Raw genomic sequence first — 26,732 nt, forward strand, 5'->3', positions numbered from 1 at the left:
ACTCGATATAAATTCACAACCTCAAATATTCGTAGGTAAAATAAGATGTGTTGTGGATAAATTGCCCTAAGGATTTACTGCCCCTATAAACAAAATCGTCGAAATAGAATCGTTTGCCGAGCTGAAAATTTAACTCTCTTGCGAATTTCTGTGTGGCCGGCGCCGTAAATATGCCGGTCATAATTTCTGGCGGGACCAACTCATACGTATCGTGGTTTTCGTAAGGAGCGCGCACATCTCTACCATCTCTGAGACACTTGGCTATGGTAACGCTCACTTCGCACAATTTTTTCCCTATGCCTTGCCTTCGAAACTCTGGAATCACGCCCAGGAACATTAGTTCCATCACGCTGTCGACTTGACAATGTTCGAATATGTCAAATCTATTCTCCACGTCTATCATCCACTGAAGAACGCCTATCGACGATGAATGTTTGAACGTCCTCAAAAATTTCGCGTAATTGCTTACATTTCCAGGTGTCTGAAAGAAGAGCACGATAGTTTTCAACATGGATGTACAATTGCACAGAAACAACCTGCAATTTATTCAAAACTGCACCTGCTACTTCTCCGGATGCCTTTTCTATTGCAGCAACGGACACTCCATCTTTTATCGTCTCTAATAGTAGCTGGTCTAGTTCTTCAAAGGATTCTCGATGATGAGGGACGTCAAATGCTACGCAGATATTCTCATTCAAGTAGAAGGATTGCCGCATGGCGTTTATGGATGCGTCGAGCAAATCTTCAGTGAGAGTTACATACTCAATGGATCCTTGAAAGGTACACAAGTTAACATAAAGAAACTACAGGAAATGGAAATCTTGGAGAATGAGTAAAACTTTAACCACGTCTCATACAATATTTTAACATATTTTTTTTAATTTAATTTAAAAAAATATATACAATATATAAATAATGTACATCTAATACGCGCATGCGCGAACATTTGAAATCTTATTTTCAACCAATAAGACCAAACGGCCTTCAACAAGAATCATGGCCGCTGACATTTCGTCAATTCGACCGGTTTCAGATTAAAAGTAGCAGATCTCGTTAAATGGTCTGCGAAAACGGGTTAAGTATCTGGAGAACACTGTTTAGAAATAAAATGGCTCAAAATGAAGATTGGCGTTAGTGCTTGATCCACAATGTTATCTAATTACCTAATTAACATCTTTTAATTTTAAACATATTTAAATTTCTTTTATATTGCAAAATCCCCTAGGACCATTATACTACTACTTTATCCAATGGCATTCAAAATACTAGGTGTTTCAGCAAGTGCAAAAATTTGAAAAAAAACTATATATATATTTTATTATTATATATATATATATATATATATATATATATATATATATATATATATATATATATATATATATATATATATATATATATATATATATATATATATATATATATATATATATATATATATATATATATATATATATATATATATATATATATATATGATGACACTATATTCCGGGATATCATCCGTTCGCTCGTTGAACTCCGACTGGAATCCTGCAGACGTTTCGCCATGTGCCGAAATGAATTTGCAAACAAATAGCTAATATTCCTGATTTTAGGACTAGGATTATACGAGAGGCCATCGAAATAGAAAAGTCCGGACACCTCAATACGAGAGACGACGCTCTGCATTTATCCAGCACGTGGAGAACGACAATCAAACAGCAGAGCGATGCGCAGCAGCCAACGGGGACATCGCAACTACGATCGGGCGAAATTAACAACGCGACAATTCAGGGGGCGGAGCCACCTCCCCCCACGCACAAGCAGCACCGTTACCATCTCCGGCGCAGAGTATAAATACCGCACGCACCGCCGATAACCTCCCAGTGTTCGAAGTGTTTTCGGAGCGCGAGCATTGAGGATGCCAAGTGAGATTTTGGCGAAACGTCTGCAGGATTCCAGTCGGATGCATGATTTGCAGGATTCCAGTCGGATGCAGGATTCCAGTCGGAGTTCAACGAGCGAACGGATGATATCCCGGAATATAGTGTCATCACATTTTTCCATCCGTGAATCAATACGTGAGGATTATATATATATATATATATATATATATATATATATATATATATATATATATATATATATATATATATATATATATATATATATATATATATATATATATATATATATATATTCGCCAGGGATTTTTTTAAAAGCTGAAACAAAATCAAATGTTTGTTTAATGCTCTTTGTCCATTGCAATAAATAACAACAGGCTGTCAATTGTGCTTATAAATGAGGCAATTGCGATTGCTTAACTTGTCGCCAGGTCTCTCGTTGCCTCGTGGCCCTTACAGGGACACCCGGTACAACAATATAATAAATAATTTTAGTTTCATATTAACAAAATATTCGGGGTATGTATATGAATGTATTTTTTTATTTTCTGGGTGATAACATTGTGAATTAATTGTTGCTTACCGTCTTCACCAGTTGCCCAAATTCTGCGCGCCATCGGATATTAACCTAAAAATAAGTAACATAAAACAAACAAGTACGCATTTATCTACAAGATAATGCAAAAATACAAAATAAAATACTTCAAACTGTGGATTTGCCTGAGTGGTATCCGCTGTGTAATAGGGGATAAAATTTCAAAATTTTTAATAAAAATAAATGACTTAAAGATAAAACATAGATATTTCGTAGTCTCCTGGATATTTGAAAAGTATTTATCTTGTTGATAGCGATCAAACACAAGCAAATAGAAATCGAAGAAATGCGATAAAAAAAATTGCTTCAATAATAACGAGATCAACTATATCAGCTAATATCAAACATTAATCTTTGCAAAACAAAAAGAGCCATTCGATCCATCCATCGGCGCTCGGAATATTGCCCATTTCCCTCCCTCTTTCATGGCACTTTCGAGAAGGTGTTAAATGTTTGAACGTGGTCCGACGATTTTGTTAGCTCTCTGCATTTTAAGTGTGTAAAAAAAAGAGAATATTGTATTCTCTTGTTGAGTTGATAGACGACAAGAGAACTCTTATTTAAAAATACGTACATGAGACTCCGAGTACACTTGGCAACAATAAATTACAATCAAAAATTTAACGCCTTCTTACTTTCGTGGCAGCATACAATTATGGGTCCGTGGTATATCATAAACTAACCAAACATAAATTGTTTTTCTATCGGTGACGAAGTTCCAAAGTGGTATACATATCTCTGAAAGGTGATTTACGCTATCGTGTGATTTTATTTGGTAAAGTGATAGGATGTGTAAAGTGTAGATGACGGCAGTGAAAACTGAATTGTTAAAATCTATAAGACAAATGACCCTGGAATCCTTAAAAAAATTTGCAAAAAATCTCGGTCATTTTTCAACAGCTGCATGAGCTAAATTAAATTATTAAATAAACTAATTAAAATAAATAATTATATTCGCTTAAATTGGTAGAATTACAAAAATAAAAGTAAAAATAATTTTCAAATTTTGCAATTTAATTTTCCAAGTAAAAATGTTAACAAAGTGATGACGTTTCAAAAAACTTAAGTTAGAGCCATACGAAAATCAAATTCGGATTTCGCACTTCAAAAGATTCTCAAAACTATTTCAAGTATTATTTCTAAAAAAAAACTAAAATAAGACTAACACCCTATATCGCAACACCGAAAATATTGCGGATCCACATTTATATGGCTTTTTGTATTAAAATTAAGGTTTCTTCTTTATGATTAAGTTAAATACTTTATTAATACCCTATATAGTGCTTATTATCTACGTAAATACCCCATATTCTTATTCAAAAACAAACGTGGTATTTTAATTTAAGATTAATTAGCGCGAGTAACTAACGTTATATTATGCAAATATACTTTGGAATCAACGGCCGATACAAGCTTTTTATTATATACTATAGGTGTATGGGTGGTTCACGGTGACCGATTAGATAGGAGCATAAGTATTGCACCACTAAAACATTTTGAAGTTCGCAGTATTATATCGCTTCTATATGAACGTGATAACAATGTTTCTTAGTTTAATTGAGATTTCCGGTATGTTACTTTTCGATTCTGGGCGCAAAAATAAAGATGATTTTGTTCAGAAACAAACACTAATTTCTATAATTGTTAAGTAATTTAGAAATAAATTTGTCCCTTAGTTCCGTACTTAAATTTTATCTGATCATTGGTTAAAAACGATTTTGTAAATCTCTCGCGAATGCGCATGTTGAACGCCTTTTCATCATTTTCTCATAGTTGCTTCATAAGTTCCTGTATTATCGGCATAATCAGGGCCTCTATATCTCTAATAGCTATATGGTTGGGCCTAATGAAGCAAAAATGTATGTGAAGATCTCGGGAGAGATATAAATGGTTCTGATTTATATATTGTTTTGAAAAACAAAGCCAAATAAGTCAAACCAGAAAAATATAATATCGGTTTAACCTAAGCTAATAAGTTATACCTAATTTACTTTAACAAATGAAATAAGTTTATCATAGATTACTAACATCAAAATAGGTCAATGTATATTAAGACCTGTAAGGAATTTAAAAAAAAATCAAATTTCTTGGAACTTTTTTTAACGAAGAGAAAAAAGACGACAGTTTTGTAGTATTGGCAGAGCTTAAACGACATGAAAGTGTTATAAAAGAGATAATCTATATATTATGGTTTTTGTGTCAGAAAATTTCTACTACGCAAAATCTTAACACTTTGTGCCGGCAAACGAAAGTTCGGATATAGGGTGGCTCATTGAACCCTACATATATATTTAAAAGTTGCCCGTCACAAATTCAGTTTTACGCGTTTAGGTTTTTCCCGGCAAATATTCGAATTTAGTGACAACTCTTTGACTCTTGACCGAATTTTCTATTTTTTCCCATATAAATACTTCACTAATGTAAATAAATCCTATTATTTGCTTCAACAAAAAAGTGAATACTACATTTAATTTCAAAAAGGAAACAAATCCTTATTTGTTAATATCAGAACATTATATCAAAACAAATAAGACTTTTCGCCGACTTGAACTTGAACATTTAGAGTCTATATTTTTACTTTCAGGTCATTTACATAATAAAGAGCGAACGTGTAAATCGGACTGCTAATCTGTTTGGCCGAGAAATTTTCGTTTATTTTCTTATCTGAATTAATTAACATAGCGTCGAAATGGATTTAAATAGGTAAGAAGACTCGGCATTAGTTCCGTTTTGTCATTGCAACTTACCTAAAATACTTTTATTCCGAGGTACCAGAGCCCACACAACAAGAAACGAATTTAAATAATCCGGTTAATTGTAAACGCGCGACAGGTGCTATTGTTAATAAAATACTTTTGGGTATACGACATTCGCGATAACAATCTCCATTATCTGCCTGCAGTACTTTAGTTAATAGCGTCTATACAAGTTTCAAGGTGACGGTTGTTATTGGTCAACAAGCAAATCCGTATACCTTCGTTCAATTAAATTAATAATTGCAACTTAAAAAATTGGCTAAAAATGGCTAAAAAAGTCTGATCTTAAGGTCGTTTCACACGCACACACTTTCGTTTTAATTGGCACACGATATTCGCGAATTTCTATATATTAATTCGAACGAGATAAAAAGGTAATCGTGATATTTAGAGCTTTGCAAATACGACCGCCATTTTTTAAAAATTCAAACGAATCTCACTGAATGTTTTGCAGTTTTACGATGCGCGCGGCAAGTACACGCTAGAAAAATATATATCGTTTAAATCTCTGTTTTTTTTTCTTAATAGGATAAGTTTTGATATTTTGCGTTTTTATGTATTTTTTATTTAGATTTTATTTCGGTTGTTTCTCCCCAGTCACACATTGCGTGTTTATCAGATAGTGCGTAAACATTGCAAAGTTCAACACGAGTTCAATACGACGTGTGTTCAAAAAATTTAAATTAAGTTTTTCAGTTTGTTCAAAATTAAACAGTTTCGGAACAAATTTTGCCGCTACACGTTTCATGCCAAATACTTCAGAAAAAATTGCACGCCATTTGTTTCACTTCTTCAACGCTTTCATCAGTTATTGACGTGCTGGGGTGTCCAGAGCGAGGTGCGTCATCGGCGTCTTCTCGGCCATCTTGGAACAGCTTTTTTGCTCAAAGTAGATTCACCATATGCCGTTGTTAACATTTCAAGTGTTTTGGAGCACTGTATTTATTCCATTTTTTACACAAAATTTTATGCAAATTCTTTCTCCGAGCACAAGAAACATGTCTAACGCTTCTGTCTCACAAAAAAAAAGCAAACTTGCCAACTGGCTGAAACTGTTAGGGCCATGTGTACCAACATAACAAAAAAAAATATCGATAATCGGATGTACGTAGTCCGCCCAATTACAAAAGTCACCTTACTTTTTGAGCACACCTCGTATACTTTCAAGGTACATTATGGTAATGTAATTATTTTTGCAAAATATCTCCTACACGATCGATGGTAATTTTTAAAATAAATCTGCAATTCGTCATTGAAATTTGGTTTTTTAAAATTACCAATAGAGACGATGTACTTTGGACACTTAATTTATTCAAATAAATTATTAACGAAACAAAGTAAAAAAATATATAATATTTTAATATCCTTTTCAACAATTTACAAAATCACATTACAGTTTTAATCATCACCAATAATAATACGTAATTATCACTACTTTAAATATCGGCAAGTTCCTCGTCGGGGTCGTTTTGAGGAATGGGTTGGGATTCCTCATAAGGTTTTGGACCTATCCAGCTTAATATCACAGGAAAAAACACTACACCATGAAATAAACCAAATATAATGACTAGGAAGAATATCTGAAATGATTAAATTAAATTGGGGTTACTATACTCCAGTATTCTATACGTTTACCTTGAAAAATGTCTGAAAAGTGTATGCTTCAGATTGGCTCATCATAAATACTCCAATAAATGTTGAAAGACCCCCACATACCACCGCTAAGCCAATAGAACTCACGGTTTTCAGTGAACGTTCTTGTCTCGAACCCTCACGCATAGTTAAAAACGTGTGGCCAATATGAGTTGCGTAATCCACACATAATCCTATAGCTAATTCCAATCCGATGCATGAAACCTGATAAAAAAAATATTTCACTCATTAATGGATCATCATCTCACTTTCTTTGTGTTACCAGGTCAATTGTTAAACCCCATTTTTGCATGAAACCGCATACGTTTACCATTGTAATTAACACGCATATAAATATCCAGAAGCATGTCTGCCAATCGGCAATTAATAGTATAGTGCATGCCATCACGCAGATTAGAGCCAGTTCCAAATTTCTAGCTACTTCGATATCAATTAACTGAAATACACTTTGTATTTGAGAATGAGCACTATGCGAGAGTCGATCAATAAGTGCCCGTTTTTTACAAAAAGTCTTAAAATTTAAATTTTAAAATTTTTACTTTTTTGCGTTCTTAAAAGATTCAAAAAGTTTCAGACACAAGTCTAAAAGATCAAATTTTTCATACATGCGTGAAATTAAAGTTAATAAATAATAAAATTTTAAAAATACGGTAATATACCGACAAAAAAAAACTGTTATTTTTTATAGGACACAATGATTATTTTTTTTGACCATTACAAAAATTTGTCCACAATTATTTAGAAAAATAATGTTTGTGTCAAGGAAATCAATGAAAATTATGAGTGGATTGTAATTAATAATTTAAAATTAAACGAACGTGTACTTATTGAACGACCCCGTAAATTTATCTCTGCATACTTCATCGGTGATCCAGGTTGCAAAGAATTTGGACCATACGGTCGCAAACCTGTCGCCTGTCGTAAACTCTATATTTTCAGCGATGTCCCTGACTCTGTGCATTGCTTTAATTTGTTGCTCGGGTTCAGGAAATCTCTTGAATCTAAAATCTATAGTGGACATCTGAAATATGTTCGTCACATTACTTTCAATATTTCATTCGGCACTGGGTAACATATATGCCTTAATTTTTGGTGCCGGTGCCCCACATTCTAGGGCCGAATCAAACACAAAATTCGCTTGAAACTTTGCGTTTTTCGGGCTGTGCAGAAATTTCGACAGGAATATGTTAAATCGATCCTCGTCTAGAGTCTCCTCGTAAATATCTGAAAGGATGTACATCCCAGAAATGCTCCATTACTTTTAATGAAGCGAGTAGTAGAGATTTGTTGCTTTACCTTCCCCCGACTCCCGGGGGATGATATCAAAATGATTGGTTCCTAACGAGTCAAAGAAATTACAGGCCTCTAATCAAAAAGATCGAATTTAGTTTCGCCATTCACCAATAGATGGCAACACTGAATGGATTTTTTTTTGCGGTATGTATACGGGGTGTCGTCAAATTAAAGTGTTTCGAGTGTAGAAAATCAGTTTTACCCGGTGGACGGGGAATGGTCGAGTGAAAAATCTCCACTAATCAAGCCACCCTTACCGCATTTAAAATTAACCAGTATATAATTTCGGAAAGGTCTGAGCCAGGACACAACATCACTTGTAATATCGGTCATGTTTTCTAGTCTTTCAACGGCCGCCGTAATTTTAATAAACTCATTAGTGTAATTTATTGCTCCCATGTACATTCCAGCGGTAAATCCATTTTCTGGATAATAAGCTTCTGTTACTTTTATGAATTGCGCCAAGTGACTGTCGTCGGGCAAAAACCATTTAGGATCGAATCTTTGTTCTAACCTCAACGCGCTTTCTATACTAAATGCCGCACAAGATATTGCGATCAGAATTACTATGATCTGAAATTGTAAGCTTAATTGCATCATTGGTGATAAAATGTTACTCACTTTTCCGGGAGTAGTCAAAATTGCCTTCGAGTAAATACAATGAAAGACCCTACTTGTTATTTTTCTTTGACTACATTCAGTGGGTTTGAAATTTTTGTGAGTAATGCAGGGCACGATCCCATTTCTTTTCATTTGAATCCGTTTTTCGTCCAACACGAAGCAGGCAGTGAAAAACGTAACAGAAAATACAAAAATCGCAAATACTCCAAATGCAGCATATATACAAAATGATTGCAGACAGGGTAAAATCTAAAAATAAAAGGTAGAGTTAAAAAAATAATTTCAAAATTTGGTTTTTGAAAACTTTAAATTGAAAGGTAACTAATTGGTATGCGACTCAAATCTGTCTAAAGTCAAAATTAATTTATTAATTTTTATTTTTGACATCTTGAGCGGAAGCCTAGTTGGTTCAATTTTAGCTGAGAGGAAACAATAAGTTGTTTATAACATAACCTCTAGTACATTAGCAGTGACAAATGGGGTCGTACGGGGTCAGTAGTGGTCATACATATCAACGACCTTCCTGAAGCCCTTTTGAATGGTTTGCTGGCATTGTTTGCGGACGACAGTACTTTCTTATAAATAAAAAAAAATCTTACTGAAGCACTTGCTGAATCTAACTCTGAATTAATATGGGTTAAGAACTGGTTTACGAAAAATAGCTTAACCCTTAACGGAGGGAAAACAGTAAATAAAAAAGTAAATAATGGATAGAGTGCAAAATTCTTGGGAATTCACTTAGACCCTAAACTAAATTGGTGTCACCACACAGTGGCTAAAAAAATCTCAAAAAACATTTTTCTAATACATAGCCTAAAGGGCACTATAGATTGTAACATATTATTGACGGCATATCATACTCTAATTGGCTCCCACTTGCTTTATGGTCTGATAAACTATGGCCAGGCTCCCGGTGCAGCAATATTCTTTGGCTTACAGTATAGGGAATTAGAATAATCAGAAACCTCAAATACAGAGAGGACGTAGATCTAAATATTGGAGCTTAAAATCTCACACTGCCAAGCGCTTATATACTTAAGTGCCTAGTTACATGTGTTATTTCACTACTTATCTCCTAATATAATAAAAACTATTACAATAAGAAACTTACTGTTGAGGAACCAATAATAAAAGCAATTACATCGGTGAATGATGTAATAGTTATTGATACTCCCGCATGTTTTAGCATCAATCCCACCTTTTCCGGCAGTGATAAATGTTTTTCATCATCATGCAACTCATCCCAACAGGTCAGAATTACCAGCATGTCGTCGACACCTTCAAAACAACAACTATCAGACGCTATTTTTTCAGTGTGTAGTTAAGTTTGCTTACCGAGCCCCATTAACAAAAATGGTAAAGACAGATGCACAGGTCCATAGAACACTCCAAACATAGAACACAAACCAACCGATACAAGGTAACCCATCCCTATAGTAAGAAGTCCAAAAAAACCTAAAACAATCTGTTTTATTTTGTTGTTTTGCTCTTCCCAGTCGTCCTATTTCATACCCTAGCTTCGAGCCAATTAAATTTTGATATAACCAACTGGACATACACTACCATTACAAAGATGCCCAAACACAATTTATCAATGTCTTGGAATAGTGTTTGTTTGCTTATATCTCCAAAGCTGAAAGGACTTTATGTTATTTCGAATAGTTTGGTTAGTGTGGTGCAACTACTATATGGTCATAAATTAATAACGGCATTGATTATAAATTCATATTTACCCGGCGCACATCAATCACAGTAATCAATGAATTGCTCATCAAATTTTCAGGAAAAAAAAAATTGTGCAAGATATTTTTTTCACACTAGATAAGCAGTTTTTGAATCAAAAACAAGGCACACTGTTAAAAAGATATGACTAAAATACCTATTAACAATAGAAACATAAAAGAATGAAACAAATAATGGAATTAAATTATTGGATAGACATAGAGTACAGAGGTATATTTGTGAACCCACAACAAGCTGATAATGTTTTGAGTCACGTTATATATGCAAATGGTTACCTTCGTCCGGCATAATAATAAAAGTTCTGATCATGATTTGAAACATTCTGAACTACATTCAGAAATTCATTTTCCCATTCTCCTGCTTCTTCTGAAGCCTTAAAGTAAAACACAAACATGTTATTTATGTAATTCGCTATACAAAATGGAACTCATACCCACTCTCCCGTACCAGCCATATTGCCGGCTTTATTCATATCAATAGCAGAGAAGTTGACATTAAGCAACCAGTAGTTTTGAATCGCAGTGGCTTTAACAATATGACCAGATTCGTTTTTCGTAATACCGCCTAATAAATTCTCATAGTTTTTTAAATTGCCAAAAATATTTCTAAAAACATACTATACTGCCGTATCTGCTGGGCTTTGAAGCTCAATGATTTGTTCACCTTTCATCGTTTGAATTTATTGCATTTAATATGTCATCTTTGGTAAGCCGATTAATTTTTGTTACGTTGAAATCCCATAATTCTAATATAGTTTTTGTATAACACTCGGTCTTCATCATTTCTATAAAACTACAGTAGAATGCAGCGTTCATTTCTGTACTCGGATCCATTTCTTGCTCACCTGCCGTCATAAATTGAAGCATAGCTTTGTTTGGTTTAGGAATTCTAAAAACAAACTATGCAAACTGCGGCAAACATTAAATTCAGACAAGAACTTACTTGAAACAAACATCGTTTAATGTTATGTTGCCCTGCGTTTTTATATCTTCAATCAGGCTGTGTATTTGCAACAACTGTAATAAATTATTACGGTACATTTTTTTTAAATGTGCCTGGAATTACCTGTTTCACTATTTTAGGAGTAAGTACATCGTCAGAAACTAACATGATCGCCTCGTCTGTAAAGCCTCTTTGAAATGTTTTTAACAGCCATTCCGAATCTCTTATGAACGTCGTGTGAGGTGGTACCCACAATTTTAAGGGATTTTTTTCTTGTCTAAATCCAAAAAATCCAAAAACGCTTAAAAATACCAATACCCAACAAAGAATTATTGTTAAGCCTGGTTTGCGGGCAATCGTGATTCCTAATCTAAAATGAGAAATTTTGCTTTCTAACGGCGTAAAGCAAGTACGTCAGATTCCACAAGATTGGTCAATATTTTTCATTTTCATCTTCCAGAACTATTATATATTTATAATGACATATATCGGAATGACGGTATTTATTTATTTTTTTAATAAAAGTGTCCCGAATAATTTTTATTTTTTATGAAACTAACCGCGCGTTCATGTTCACAGCTCACTTAGATTTTGCTATAAAAGGTAAAATAAAAAAATGGACTACTTTCGTATTTAAATTTAGCAACTTTTTTGCTATTTACGCTAGGTTGAATATTTTTTTATGTGCAATTTTTGTGCGGTATTTGATAACAAAAAACAAACAATTCGCGGCAAACAGCAAATTCGTCAATTTTTTTACTATGTTAATATTTACCGCCAAAGTGAACGTAAGAATTTGGTTCCGCGTGTAATACAATCGCAGTTTTTCCAAAAAAGGGCAAGAAATCCGGTTTTTCAAAACACCGATACAGAAAGTAAAAAATCAATACCGAATATTGAAATAAAATAGGTATTTTATAAATTAGAGATGTCTTTCACAGTACCTACTTTTCATAAGAAAAACTACGCATACATAAAATAGAATTCACTAAAGATATACAAACAGTATATTAATTATGAATTTATATACAGCGCATTTTTTTATTTAAATTTAAGGTCATAGAAAAATATATATCTATCGTCTCGTACAATACGGCGCCTGAAAGCGATAAGAGATATCAGGCCTTTATATTTTAGCTCTTAAGGGCCCCACTCCTCCATTTCTTCTTTTTAAAGAGCATCAAAAACCATTCATTGTAAAGTCTTAAGCGCTACTAAAATGCAAATTCAGAGCCTCATATCCTCTGCAATTTTTGAGATTTTTTAATTTATAATCTGACCACGTCGGACTATTATAAATCATACAAAATTTGATCAAACAAAAGTGCAAGGAATCATTTTTACTTAAACTTAGTATTAGTATTAGTATAGTATGTATCTCAAGTACCTAAGTAGATAGGTGCATCGGGTGTCCAAATTTACGATATAATTTTGGAGGATATTCTTAAAATAAAGAAAAATAGGGTTATCTGCAATATAAGAAATTTTTTGAGGAAATAACAGATTAGCGAAATCAAAAATTTGACTTTTTGTTAGCAGTCCTAATTTGTTGTAATTTTGGTATGACTCAATCAATTCTACTAAATTTGTTTTGTGATTTTCGAAAATATTTTACTTATTTAGAAAAATAATATTTTATGACGAAGAATGATTTGCACGCAACTGAGAAGAATTCACGAGAATGCAATTAATTAATTCTGACTCAAACCGAAAACCTTTTATCATTATAAAACTGAACAACACACAACACATATATTAGGATAATGCGACCTATCATAGTGTTTGCTTAAGTTTAATAACTGATATCCATTTTCGCGAAAACTTACTTGTAGAAAAATAATTCAGTGTTAATAACAATCAGATACTTAAATCTCGAAAGTATTTTGAAATTTATATAATCACTAGCACCCATTTTGCGTGTTCCAAGCGAATATTACATAGTTATAGTACACTATTATTTCACTATTTCACTATCTGAAAACGAAATAATCTAATTCAACCATTTTAAATGATTTTTAAAAAATGTAAGCAACCGATAAAACATTGATCATTTACATAACCTCACGGTTTTGAATATATATCTGTCTTTGTTCAACGAAATTGCCCGATAAAAAATTCTTTGTTGCAATTTATTTTGTAATTAAATCAAAACAAGGTCAACGAGTTATTAAATAAGAGCGGAGGAGTACGGTTTTAATTATCGTAAGCTACTAGTTATTTAAGTTGTCAACATTGGTTCATTGCCAATTATGGCTTAATTAAACCCTACAATACCGCCAACATATTCTCAGAATTAGACGGTTCCCACCGAAGACCGTTTGCTTGTTTGCTTCCAAATTTTTACAGGTTCTCACACATGAACTTCGGACTTTCGATGCCAAACATCAGATTATACCGTAATTCTTAAAAATCGTTCATAAATACATCGATATGGTTACTCAAATTCCTAAAGTTTGGTTTTTAATCATCTATATTCCCTTATACATTTGGACAACGGTGGAAAAAGTATAATGATCTTTCTTTCAACAGAAATCAAACATGATTTATTCTTTCCTTCTGTCAATTTTTGGCGTTGCTACCAAGCCAGTTGGCCAGCACAACACTTATCATTTGAGAAAGTGGGACAAACATTCATGGCCACCTGTAGGATTTGAACCCGCAACCTCCCAGCAGTGTGTCTACTACCTAGCCTCGCGTCTTAACCGCTACACCACCCAGGTCCCTAACAATATTTTTTATTAACTAGAAATTCTCATGCCTCACCGGAAAAATACCAATGAAAGCGGATAAAAAATAGTGGACAATTATCCCGCCTATTAGTGCACTCATGTGGTGCAGGATAAGCGCTATAATTTATAAGAATATAATAAATATAACACCGCACTTGAAAGTGAATTATTTGCACGAATGAAGGTCAACACCCTTTGAAGCTTTCATGATAAATTAAATTACACGCGACTCCAATGGTCCATCCATGGTATAAATTTGTTTTTAAGTCATTGAAAATTACGTTTTATAGAACTCCAAATTTAGCATACCCATTAAGACCGATTCTCTAAATATTTTCTTGGGAGCATTAAAGCATATGTAAAAAAAAGTTTACCGTTTTAGCGCATATTTCATTAATTGTGTATTCGGCATATATTTGGAGAAATTTAAAATCAAAACAAAGACATTTTCTATATCTTATTTATATTACACAAATATATAAACAGAACAAAAATATTTTACAAAAATTTACAGCAAACAGAAACACCAAATATACTTCACCTGAATCAGGTGATTTCAAACGGTAGCTTTCCAAAAAAGGCTTATTCTCATTGCAGTACCGCTGCAGACGTCTTACAATCCTTAATGCAACTTTAATAAAAAAATATATTACAACGCCACTTGAAATCCCTCATCATCTACATACTATATGCTAATTGGTTTTACAAAAATACAATTAAGCATAAATAAAATCTTTACATTTCTTTGAGGAGTCCTTAAAGAACATTTAAACTTTTATATTTTAATTACGTTAAGAATAAATTTGTTCAAATTGTTAGCGGGAGGGAGACAGTGACAATTACGGCGATTTCAATAAACGCATAAGTTATATTTGGATCGACGTTATTGCGAAAACTTACTTATAGGTCTATTAAAAAATTATCTAAAAAGGTTATCAGCTTATGTTCAATTTACCTAATATGGCGTAAATTACTGGCATTACACTTCTAATTTCTTTATTCCTACTAGTTTTGTCCCTGAGTTTAAAAATTTCCTACAACGTTTACTTAGTCATTTTAATTTTTGTTTTGACAAGCAATAAATATTTACAGCTCCAGTTTCAGATTCCAGTAAAAGTTTATAATCATTCAACTGTTGGGGTTGGACCATTTTGAACATGTCTACCACTAAAGGCAAAAATTATATATCCAGTGAAATACAAGACGGAAAAAAGTACATACTAATCACCAAAAATATCATCTGTCCATATGAGAAATGTGATAATAATACGCACATTTTGTAAGCCCCGTCCCTTGCCACAAATTCGCTTTCATTCCCTTAAAAGCACCGTGCGTCTTTGTCACACTTCGTCCCTATGGACTGAAAACATTTTACTATATAATTATAGTTATACAATGAATTGAATTTAATATAATTTTTTAATTCTGAAAGACTACGTGGCTTCCTCAACACAACCTTTTTCACTAATACTAAAAAGTCAAGAAGGATTTACTACAAAAAATATTAACATATATGACTAGATACAACGGCAGTACATTATATTAAGGAGGTACAACATTATAATGGAGTTAGTTTTCGGGGACACACATCAACCATAAGTATGACATGGATTTTTTTGAAAAATATAAAGTAAAAGGTAAAAAGTTGTTTCTACTGACGCGACCGTTTCATTTTTTAAAGCAATCTAGGAATAATGATTTCCTAATTTTGTTTTTAATTTTTTAATCGGATCCATATATCCTAAAGAAAAAAAAAGTAAGGGAAGTATTTGAAATGCAATGTGAACAAACTCATGTAGGCACTATTGCTAACTTCTTTAGTGTTGTAGCTAGGAGGTCCGTCAAATTAATGAAGTTTCCGCAATAATAAGAGTTATTTTGAAAAAGAATTGCCATATCAATAAAATATCACAGGCAATTTTTTAGTGTTCAAACTCCGAACGCATATAGCAAAGTATTTTGAAAATTCATAAAGTACAGAATTTATTTAATTCTATAACTAACACAAAATTTACATAAAGTTGATCTAGCAGTAATTATTAGCTAAGAACACAAATTAACCTATGGCAGTGATAAATAGAGAAAAAACTTGCTGTGTTAACACATTTCATCTTTTTCTGAGTTAGCTATTTACAAAGCCCTTGGACTGGTGCAGAAGCAAATCCAGTAAAAATCATAACTAAAATTCCTAAACTTTACAAAGGAAAATCTTACATTTCAGGGATACATCATCAAAGGACTCAAACTACCATTTTGGCAACCAATGGGTACAGTTCATCAAATATATAGAAATTCACCACTTACACTATTGTATGATTTCCAATAACACAACACTTTAATGCGAAAACTTTTTATGCGCAAAACTATACCGTGATTTGTTGATATATAAGTCCTAATAGGAAACTTCAGCTTGGTTTTGAATTATTATGATGATGCATTTCTGAGTCTCTTTCCCTATCTCTTCTGATCACCATCTGCAAGAAGCAAGTTTTGACAGATTCGTGTTATGAATATCCTAACAATTTTCAGACTCAAATGAACAGGAAAATTCAGGCACGTATGTAATTTTGAAATTATAAGTTATACTGCCACTTGCAAATTAATGTTACTTAAAAGCCATGCTAAAAATCTGCTTGTCAAAATAAATTTGTGCAAAGTTTTATAGATAATTTTAGTACACATGCCAGTGTATTGCAAAATCTATTGGGCAATTACTATTTCCTAAAATCATGCAAAACAATATTATAATTAGGAATAGAAATATCTTATTCATGTTTTTTTGTCATGTTCTTGGAAAATTTTAAGTTTTTTAATACCGTCCCGAATTTTAAAACAGAAAACCATAAAAGTTAACGAAGAAGAATTTTTTGTATTTGACATAAAACACAGAAAAACAGTTTCCATTGACCAACCAAAGCGAAATTTAAAAAAGAACGTTTTTAATTAATTAATTTATAAAAATAAAACACACAGATCTCGCTTTTTTTTCTAACACACGACTTTCCAGATTGCTAAAAACCCTACAATGCTCAAATAGAAAATATATATTAAATATATGTTAGAAACGGTAGAAGCTAGTGAGACGGTTAAATTAGCAAAAAGTTGCAAATCAAAATAGGCAGGCAGATTTAAAAAAATTGCAATAAAATTATTTTCGGTTTTATTTAAAATCAAATTTTTAATTGACTTTCACATAATATTGAAATGTTGATAATTAGATACCAAATTAAAAGTTACTAGTGCAAAAAACTTATTCGTCAACCAAGTGCTTACTACTTACGATTTTTAATTACAAAAGTTAATTAATCTCACATTAAAGTTTGGTATTATTATTTGCTACCCTTAGTTTAATAATTTATTGATCTGTTGCTAAGCAAAAGAAGCAAATTTGAGTTTATTTATCGCCGCATTAAAGATGTTCCTAGTCAAATCTTTTGAATTACCCCATGAAAAATAAATAATAGGAATGATCTACTGACATGAATGTAATATTGACACTAAAATATTTACATATTAATTGCCGTCAAGGAATTACATCTCAAAAACCAAAACGCATAACAATAATTATATTAAACTCCTACAATGCAACCAGATCACAAAAAAAAATAGTTCTGGTTGTACAGGGTTAAGAAATAATCCTTTCTACTGAAATAAAAATATTCCCGCAAGTGATTATCTAGCCTCTAACTGAATGGTAGCTTGAATGTCTAGAGACTTTTTAGTTAGTGTTGCCAAGTAAGACCGTGAAAAAATACTTTTTAAATTTTTTATATTTAAAAAATCAGTAACATTAAGCCATAGGCGACTGGACATTTTATTAATAAAATGCCAAAAACACTGCATTATGGTGCTTAATTGTTTACCTGTCACAAAATGAACAAAAACAAACACACTTAACTGTTCTCAAAATGTTATAAAAAAAAACAATGCATTTGACCTTCATTATAAGAAACAAGATTTTAATTGCTTATAATAAATAGCAATGTCAAAGTCAAAGGATATGTAGGGTCTTATTTGGTTATAACGTTTTCTTATTAGCTTCACTTTTAGCGGGCTGAAATTGAAACCATTAGCCAGTCTAGAAGTTTATGTTTTAGACAATCAATATTCTGGTATATTAATCACTCCTCAGTCATAGAAAAAAAAAGTATTTTTTTCTCTCTGGTCATATTAATAAAAATTCTATCAACTTATTACATTTTTTTATTAAAACAATTAAACCGACTCCCAAGTTCATAAATTTCGACAATCACTGTACAATCAGAACCACTGCGATTTAATGAAATGAAAGAACAGCGAGTTCAGCCCCCACCAATCAACTACAATCGCATATGCTTAAATTCAAACCTGTTGCTGCGAAGAAGAAGAACCGGGTCTATCAAAAAGAGGATAAGGCTGGGAGCGTGGCGGGGCAGAGCGTCCGCCCGTGTCCGCATTTTGCCTTATCAGACCATTATTTGGGAATGATCCAGTCGACGAGTGTCTACAAATGCATTTAGTAATTAACATGATTAACAGTTAAACATGGGACTAAACCTATAAATTCACTTTTCTCTACGCCGAAAATGCTAAAAACATTTTATTAATTTATATTTCCTTATACTCAAAAACACCCTCATATTGTTTCCAGATATTTCAACATTTTGTTAGGTATAAAACTGCGCAACATTTTTCTAATTTAAACCGGCCCCATAGCTTTTGCAATGTTTTCTTGACAAACACCGTATTTAATAAACAAATAAAATATTTTGATTTGTTAGAATAAGATTTTAGCACCTTATTGTGGGACTGGGTTGTCCACTGTTAACGGGACTCCTGTGTGGGTTTTGAGGGTATGTATCGGGAGGCAAACCATTTTCTACGGGCGCGTGCTGAGAACTCTGCGAATGCCTGTCATAGTTCCCGCTATTATGACGGGGAGGTCGCGAAATGTCCACATGATTTACCGCAATGTTGGGATGAATGTTGTTAACTGAAAAAGAAAGTGTCAAGTAATCCTACATCATTTTTCGGGCTCAATTTGAAATGTAATAACCTGTGTGGGGATGAGAAGGTTGAGGGGTTGCTGGTTGACCTGTTAAAGGTATGGCCAATCTTGCATTAACAGCCAAAAGGTGATCCCTCCTCTGCAGTAAAGAACTGACGTGCTCTTCTAGCCTGAGATTTTCAGCTCTCAGCTGATGTAAACACGACAAAAGTGACGCGACTAGAATCAGTAAAAAATGGGTTTTTATAAGGACAAACAAAAAGGATGTAGTACAAAAATATTTGGCATAGTATTGTGCTTTAACGATTTTCAGGAAAATTTAATTTAAAGGTCTACTTCTGATTAAATCTTACTGTCAAAATGCTGAGCCTGCTCCATGAGGAACTGAGATCCTTGTTCCCACTGGCGTTCCAGGAGCTGATCCAACGTCTGAGGTATGGTGCCACTGTTACCGCCCAACATCGACGACAGTCCGCTACCTCCAGAAGCAGTACTTGAGCCTGTACTGCTTGCTCTAACCTAATTAATATTTCACAATGGCTGGTTATAATCAGATGCAAGGCAAAAGGCAAGAAAACTTACTAACTGAACTACTCTGTGATGCATTTGAGGACCAACCAATAAGGGACTTGTATCATTTGAGTTGTTATATACACTGTGAGCTTCTAATTCGGAATTAAGATGATCTGTCATTTTTTGATGCATGTTAGAATTGGGATTCAACTGATTACCCAACATATGAGGCGCTGCTGCAATCCCATTTTGAAATCTAAAATTCAAAAATACAATTATTAAACAACAAAAAATAAATATAAATATAAATATAAAATATATCATTTTAATAAATCAATTTTGCACTTATTTCCAAGTAACTATTATATCCAAAGCAGATTTCTAGGTATTTAATAAATGACTGGTTAGATCTCTTGTAAGACATAGTAATACATTTAATTTTGTAACCTCTTTAAAACTTGTTAAGGGCATACAATTTTGTTCAATAAAATATTTTTCTTACAACTTGACATCCTTGTTTTCCTTTAGCGGCACAGAATTGGAATTGGTATTGACAGCGGCTGGCGCACTTTTACGACCCTTTGTTCTGCCTCGGTGGCTCGTCGACTGTGAGCCTAAACTCTCGGAACTCGGGCTGCTTGGAGGAGAATCTTTAATTTGCGATTGGGAAATGGCGGCGAAAGCGCCGGGCGGCTGCTGTGAAGGCGGTGGAGTTGAATGTTGCGAACGACTAGACCGCTTGAGGGCACCGCCATTGTTCGATTGGGGCGGGGGAACACCGTTCGCGCTGTTTCGTTTCTTGTTTCGTGTGGTACGGTCACTTTTTTCATGCGACTGTGACCTACTAATGAAAGTCGTCTAGTTATGCAAAGGCTGTGACAAACGGCGAAAAAAATCTGTGTTTCTCAGAGAAAATATTTTTGAAAATGGTTGAAAACTCTTGATATTTCATGTTTTCAACGCTTATCATTGGGATTTTGAAAACCGTAATGGAGTCAAAGCTGGGCAATTTGATGCTCAATAAAATGTCGCTTTGCGTAATGAAAAATTCCGAATACTTCCGTGGCCATTTCAAATCATCTTAACAAATAAAGCCGGGAGACAATAGAAAGCAAAATTGAAAATTCCCTTTTTTTACAATATTTTTGGAAGTAATTGGAATTTTTCAAAATGCTAAACGGCATTTTATTGAGCATCAAATGGAACTTTGTCTCCATTTATCCAAACAAGTATTTTTTACAGTTCCCAAAAATCTCAATGATGAGCGTCGAATTTGAGCCACTCTGTACAGTATAATCTCCTATAATGTCGACCCCCATTAACTTTTTTTTAACTGTCCCAAAAAAATATATTTTAGTTTAAGCTGTGTAGGGTTTAATGTGCTATTTTAAGCTAATTTACTTATTTATATGCAAGATTTGACAAAAAAGACATATTATGTTGATTTCAAAAAATTATAAAACCTTATAGTTACTGTTTATGTTAAGCACAGAATATGTCTGGAATATTGTTGATGTTCAAAAGTCAACCGAAGAATAATGGTAAAAATTCGAAATAATATCATTACATAAAAAAAATTATAAAAATGAAAATCGGACCAGGCATGAATATATGGAAATAACAATATGGCGCCTCATCTCATGATGTTGTTTCAGTGAAAGAATATCTAAGTAATACATATCCAAAATGGTTTGGGTGATATGGCACCATATTATGAATAGTCTATAGCCCAGATCTCACTCTTTCACATACTTTTTTTTATACAGAAGGGTCCAAAACAATGTATCCATTGTTTGAAAGTCCATAACTTGAAAACTAATTGATAAAGTTGTCCCATTTTTGGTGAAAGTGTAGCTTAAAGTCAAACTTAATGATATCACTGTATATGTTTGAACTGGTAGCCATCAATATCTACACACAAAGACGCCGCCGAACTGCAGCATGAACTACTGCAATGTGTTCAGTTGGAAATTTGCATATGAATGTACAATGGATTCTTGAAGTTCATCCATCCTTAACTCCTTTAGACTTTTAACCGTGGGGAACACAAAACCACACACATTGGATGAACCCCTCTGTATAATATATATAAAATATATTAAAAAGAAAGTGTATGTCACTAGAGCTGACATTAAAAAAATAATTACGAGTGAAATAATATTAATTATTTGCCTGCTGACTGGGTAATTAAAGCTTGAATAAGTTAAAAAGAGGGTGTCAACTGTATATTCAGGAAAATGGAGGATATTTTCAACATCTTGCGCACTATTCCTCATTAATAAATATTCGCGGCTCTATTTGGATTTTTATCATTCTTTTATATACAATGATAATGTTTTGTCAATGCCTTCTTTTTAGCTTATCTAATGCACTAAAATCATTTATTTCACTCCTAATTAGTTCTTTATTGTCATCTATATGCTAGCCAAAATAAATTTTATTTTTTAAATAACCTTAGAAAAAAGTATGCCTTAATGTTAACAATTACTATAACATTTTTTATATTTTTAAAATCAAGCTAATACGACTTTTCATTTTATGGAATAGTATACAGTGTTTCCAATTAAAATATATATAATATGCATTAAACCCTACGATTTTTGTACTGAACGTTTTTTCTCAAATGTAAAATAAAAAAGTTAGAGGGTAATATTTATAATGTATGATCCTTGACAGAAAAAACCAAAGTATTTTTTGTCAATGGATTATCTTATACATGAATTTATTTTTCGATTTGTCATAAAACTCAAAGTAAAATTCATATAAGCCCTATACCCATTTGTGCATTATTGATAATGGATATATTTCAATATTAAATAATTATCACAAAAAAAAGGTCACGCAACAACCATAGACCACCACAACATCAAAATTTATTGGTACCTTCCACGCTTTGCGGGAGTTTCTGCTTCGGCTGGCGCTGGATCGAGTTCCAACTCCATATCGACTTCCATATTAATGGAATCAGTTTGTTTTTCATAAGTTATCTTCAATCCACCTCCGCTCATCTCAGAGGTGAGAATCCCCTGTTCATTTTTTTCTCCAGTTAACATAATGGAATCTAATGAATTACATTGTTGTATTATTCATTGCCAGCTATATAAGAACAAAGGAAAAATTACCGTTTTCAATTATAGGCATTGGACTTTTGGGTATGTTTCCAAGTAAGCTCTTTTCCTTTTCCTGCGAGTGTGGTTGAAATGGAGTTACAGCCAACACACTAGTTTGATTATTAATTATTGGATTATGGGGACCGATACTAGTATTAGCCAAAGGTACTGACACAAGTAGAGAACCAATCTGCTGCTGTTGTACTTGTGCCTGTAAGGTAAAAAATTTGCTAGTTCTCTGTATTTAAATCTAGTTTGTCAATTTAATTGGTGTAATTTGTTTTTATTATCTCGCAGAGCAACCAGGAACAGTTTGCTTTGTACTTTTTTAGTGTAATGTTCATAATAGCAATGAATGAGATAAAGAAAATAAAGGAATTTTTTTTGTACATTCAGCGATTTCAGGCTATGTCATATCTTTTTCTTATTTTTCAACTTACATACCAGATATTTACAGGTTGTTCAGCCAGCCCCTTTTTTGAGTAGAATGACTTTAACAAATTTTGAATAACTTTTGTTTTTTGGTTATGCTTTTTCGAAAGCTTCAAGTTAATTCAAATATTCATTATATAATACATATACATTATTTTTCTTAGCTTTATAACATGGCAACAATGTTTACCTGAGCAGTTTGGATTATTGATGGTGAAGTAACAGTTGTTGAAGTATCTGACTTATTGGTAATCAATTCTGCAGTGGTAACAGTAGGTGAACTGCCTTTAGATGTTGAAGTTGATGTTAGAGTTGATATTGATGTTAAGGCCACAACTGGTTGATTGAAGATTATTGATTGAGTTGTCTCAACCTTCGACTATCATCCAAATCGAGTTAGAACAATTATTGACATTAAAGCAAGTATTGCATACCTTTTTAGATTTTTCAGCAGGAATGTCAGGAACAAAAAGAGTAGTGCTTCTTTTTTCTATAGGCACCGAAGAAACACTTGTGGTAGAACTGGTGGGTGGGGTATTCGTAGTAGTAACACTCACAACTACACTCACTTCACTTTGCACTGGTGTGGGCGTCCTGGAATTCACTTTTCGTTTTTTTGAACTCTTATTATCCTTATCTTTAGGTTCTTTGTTTTTTTGGTCACTATCTGCAGTGTCACTTTTAATGTCTTTTTTGTCACTATTTTCTAAGAAAGTTTCTGTGTTAGAACTGTCCTCACTCTTAACACTTTTTATATTTCCCACTTTAGATTTGTCTGAGGACCTAAGCAATATATTTTAAATTGATTTGTTTAAAAATTAATTATTTTGATAAACTTTAGCACTCACCCTTTGCTGTTGCTCTGAACAGGTTTCTGTTGAGATCCAGATGTTTTGTTAGATGAATTTCCACCTTTTGAGGAATTACCTTTATTGTTGGAGGCGGATTTCCTCTTCCCAAGAGCAGGAGAAGAATTTCTTTTCAAAGAGTTGCCCTCTACCTCTTTTTCAGAGCTGGAGTCGGAATTCTGATTGTCACTTACAGGTTTATATGGTGGAATAGTTTTCACATTACCACCTTTTTTCTAAAACAAATTGCTTCCTTCACACCATTGTCTGACTAAATTGTGACTAACAGAAATCCTTAATTTGTCCTAAAATAGTTGCTTCATTCACTTGAGAAAAAAGCAGTTCCGTTCTGCTGTTTACATAATATCCACACTGCGTGTGTGAATGAGTAAATTAGGGAGATATCATCATTAACTGAATTGAACTGAATAAAGCAGCGTCCAGTTTTTATTTAAAAACAACAGGGTAAAAGCAAACCAAAAATAAATACTTACCAATTTACTATAATGGTGTTGACAATATCCACAGTACTTGACATTATCCAAATAATTCCCAGCCTCTTCACACAACAATCCTAAACTCTGCGCACAAGTGACGTGAAATTGTTGCTTGCAACCCACTCTATTACATTGCATACAAGCGCCCACTGTGGCATTAGCTGGTCTATCTTTTTCTTGACAAATATAACACACCTAGAATATATTTTTACAAACAATCTACTAAAAAAAAATACTGACTTTATTAAAACGCTCCCCAGGGATCAGCTGCAACTGGATTGGTTCCATAGTGGTGACATTACCAAAACGTACTTCTGGAATATACAGAGCACATACCACATGGGCCCATCCTTGATTATCAGTGCGTTTAAGCGCTCCATATCTACTTGGACACAATTCACATTTCTGTTAAAGGAAATAAATTAAGTTTAAAAAAATAAGGGTTATTTTAATTCAGAGTGCAAGGTTGGTAAATAATTGGTTAAACAACTCACCACTTTAACAGACCTCTCTTGACTTTCGCATTTACGACAATACCAGGGCCCAGTCGGCACAGTAACTATTCCATAACATGCTGTAAAGAATAAAATAAAACTAAAACAGCAACTTTTGGCTCCAACACATAAACTTTTTATCAGTGCTCATTCACGTCATTAATTTGTTCTATACCCACATGGAAAAACATAATTAAAATTGATTATTAGAGTAACGTGTTTTACCTATTTATAAGCTATGAATTACTAAATGCTTTTGTTTTAATAAAATAACTTTGGCAAATAAAACAAATAGCAATTATGGTTAAGTACCTTGGTGAACAGCAACACTACAAGATTGTCCATCGCAGTAAACAAGGGGATTTTCAGACCAGCCTCTATCGTCAGAACAAACACAACAGCCTCCTACCATTTCCCTCATAATGTAATTAAGACAATTTTGCTAAACTAGCGATTGGACATTCTCACCCCACATCTCCAATGTGACAGATTCACATTCATTGCTAGGATTTTGTTGGCCCCCTTGGTCTCAAAAAATTCTGGAAATTTTGTTGCATCATTACCACAAAACTTACACCCGATCTCGTAGCTACGTTGACATATTAGTCGCCGTTGCAACTTATATACAATGAGTTATTTTAAAGTAGAAATCTAAAATAAGAAATCACAAATTTCATTGAAAACGTGCCCAAAACTTGTGGAACATAAAAATATTATCTGATAATTGTTACTAAACCATAACATGCAAAAAATAGTAATTACTTTATTCAACATTGCAACACAACTAATAAACTTTTTAACACACTTTCCTGCAAAAGTGCATAGTAAACACATTTGTCTACATAGTAACCATTTTGTTTTTGTGATTGCTTGTTTGCTCGTGCGCAAAAATAACCTCTTCAACGTTTAAAATGGGACAGTTAGGCAGATCACTCCACTTATCTTTTTCTATGGATAGAATTTCAAAAAGGCCCGTGTACAACAATCACAGAACGGAAAAATACTATTTGTGCTCATCTGGGTTCGATTAATAAGATCATCACAGAGCGATTGGCTCTAAAAAGAAGCTATTATTAGGATGTGTTTATCATAAGTGTTAACTGTCAGATATACTAATTCGTGGTCAATTTATTAAAATTTTGGGTTTCGAGGAAGACAACTGGTTCTTATTATAGCTCGCAGTGATTCAATTCAATTCAATGATGCGTTTCACAGATAGCTGTTGGGCACGACTACCAGGATCATTCGCCCAAGCTCGCAGTGATCTGAGTATGACGTATTATAACAAATAGATTTCAATAAAATTATGCTAGGATCAATCGCCCATTGCCGAATTGCCTAAATAAGCAAAACTCAGCTTAGCATTTTATAGTTGCTTATATGAGCAAGCATTGCGCGTGATTGGTATACCCCAGCCCACTTTCAATGAAAAGTGTTTTGAGGTGTCAAAGTAATGGTATCGGTTTAAAGTTGAATTCGTAGCATTACTTTTAAAAAAAGGTCAGTGATGGGAAAGTGATCATAAAAAGGTCAGTGATGGGGGAGTGATCCTAACATAAATGACTAACTACTTTTTTGTATTCTGACAAATGATTCTATGTGTGACCAAGAAGAAGTGGATTTAACACTTTTT

The 26,732-nt window shown here is 33.2% G+C and overlaps 3 protein-coding genes across 6 annotated transcripts; all 3 read right to left on the reverse strand.

Annotated features, from left to right (window-relative positions):
* Positions 1 to 11: 11 nt before the first annotated feature.
* LOC132696698 (uncharacterized) lies at positions 12 to 5,672 on the reverse strand. 2 transcript variants are annotated; one of them, XM_060661680.1, is made up of 4 exons: positions 5,229 to 5,672; positions 2,470 to 2,514; positions 537 to 772; positions 12 to 481 (listed from the first exon to the last, which is right to left on the reverse strand). In XM_060661680.1, exons 2-4 carry the CDS (start codon positions 2,501 to 2,503, stop codon positions 14 to 16), a joined length of 738 nt encoding a protein of 245 aa, XP_060517663.1. In that variant the 5' UTR covers positions 2,504 to 2,514; positions 5,229 to 5,672; the 3' UTR covers positions 12 to 13. The 2 variants fall into 2 exon arrangements, with proteins under 2 accessions (XP_060517663.1, XP_060517664.1); XM_060661681.1 differs by lacking the exon at positions 5,229 to 5,672 and adding an exon at positions 3,056 to 3,540.
* Positions 5,673 to 6,596: 924 nt separating this feature from the next.
* Positions 6,597 to 13,937, reverse strand: LOC132696863 (protein patched homolog 3-like). 3 transcript variants are annotated; one of them, XM_060661951.1, is made up of 16 exons: positions 13,316 to 13,937; positions 11,613 to 11,859; positions 11,490 to 11,563; positions 11,211 to 11,435; positions 10,981 to 11,152; positions 10,823 to 10,920; positions 10,317 to 10,437; positions 10,140 to 10,269; positions 9,916 to 10,082; positions 8,805 to 9,053; positions 8,441 to 8,756; positions 7,972 to 8,114; positions 7,750 to 7,911; positions 7,153 to 7,326; positions 6,873 to 7,094; positions 6,597 to 6,817 (listed from the first exon to the last, which is right to left on the reverse strand). In XM_060661951.1, the coding sequence occupies exons 1-16, from the start codon at positions 13,399 to 13,401 to the stop codon at positions 6,674 to 6,676; spliced, it is 2,730 nt and encodes a 909-aa protein (XP_060517934.1). In that variant the 5' UTR covers positions 13,402 to 13,937; the 3' UTR covers positions 6,597 to 6,673. The 3 variants fall into 3 exon arrangements, with proteins under 3 accessions (XP_060517934.1, XP_060517936.1, XP_060517935.1); XM_060661953.1 differs by lacking the exon at positions 13,316 to 13,937 and having other exon boundaries at positions 11,656 to 11,835; XM_060661952.1 differs by lacking the exon at positions 13,316 to 13,937 and having other exon boundaries at positions 11,490 to 11,602; positions 11,656 to 11,835.
* Positions 13,938 to 14,711: 774 nt separating this feature from the next.
* LOC132696762 (protein AF-10) lies at positions 14,712 to 26,143 on the reverse strand. The gene is made up of 17 exons (XM_060661772.1): positions 25,862 to 26,143; positions 25,412 to 25,638; positions 25,100 to 25,179; positions 24,846 to 25,010; positions 24,603 to 24,800; positions 24,109 to 24,344; positions 23,695 to 24,043; positions 23,451 to 23,639; positions 22,841 to 23,039; positions 22,602 to 22,779; positions 20,221 to 20,562; positions 19,788 to 19,974; positions 19,559 to 19,724; positions 19,254 to 19,424; positions 18,995 to 19,190; positions 18,566 to 18,701; positions 14,712 to 16,692 (listed from the first exon to the last, which is right to left on the reverse strand). The coding sequence occupies exons 2-17, from the start codon at positions 25,518 to 25,520 to the stop codon at positions 16,624 to 16,626; spliced, it is 2,970 nt and encodes a 989-aa protein (XP_060517755.1). The 5' UTR covers positions 25,521 to 25,638; positions 25,862 to 26,143; the 3' UTR covers positions 14,712 to 16,623.
* Positions 26,144 to 26,732: the final 589 nt, after the last annotated feature.

Source organism: Cylas formicarius, unplaced genomic scaffold (assembly GCF_029955315.1).
Source record: "Cylas formicarius isolate icCylForm1 unplaced genomic scaffold, icCylForm1.1 PGA_scaffold_1__22_contigs__length_36826433, whole genome shotgun sequence".
In the NCBI taxonomy this organism is placed as follows: domain Eukaryota; kingdom Metazoa; phylum Arthropoda; class Insecta; order Coleoptera; family Brentidae; genus Cylas; species Cylas formicarius.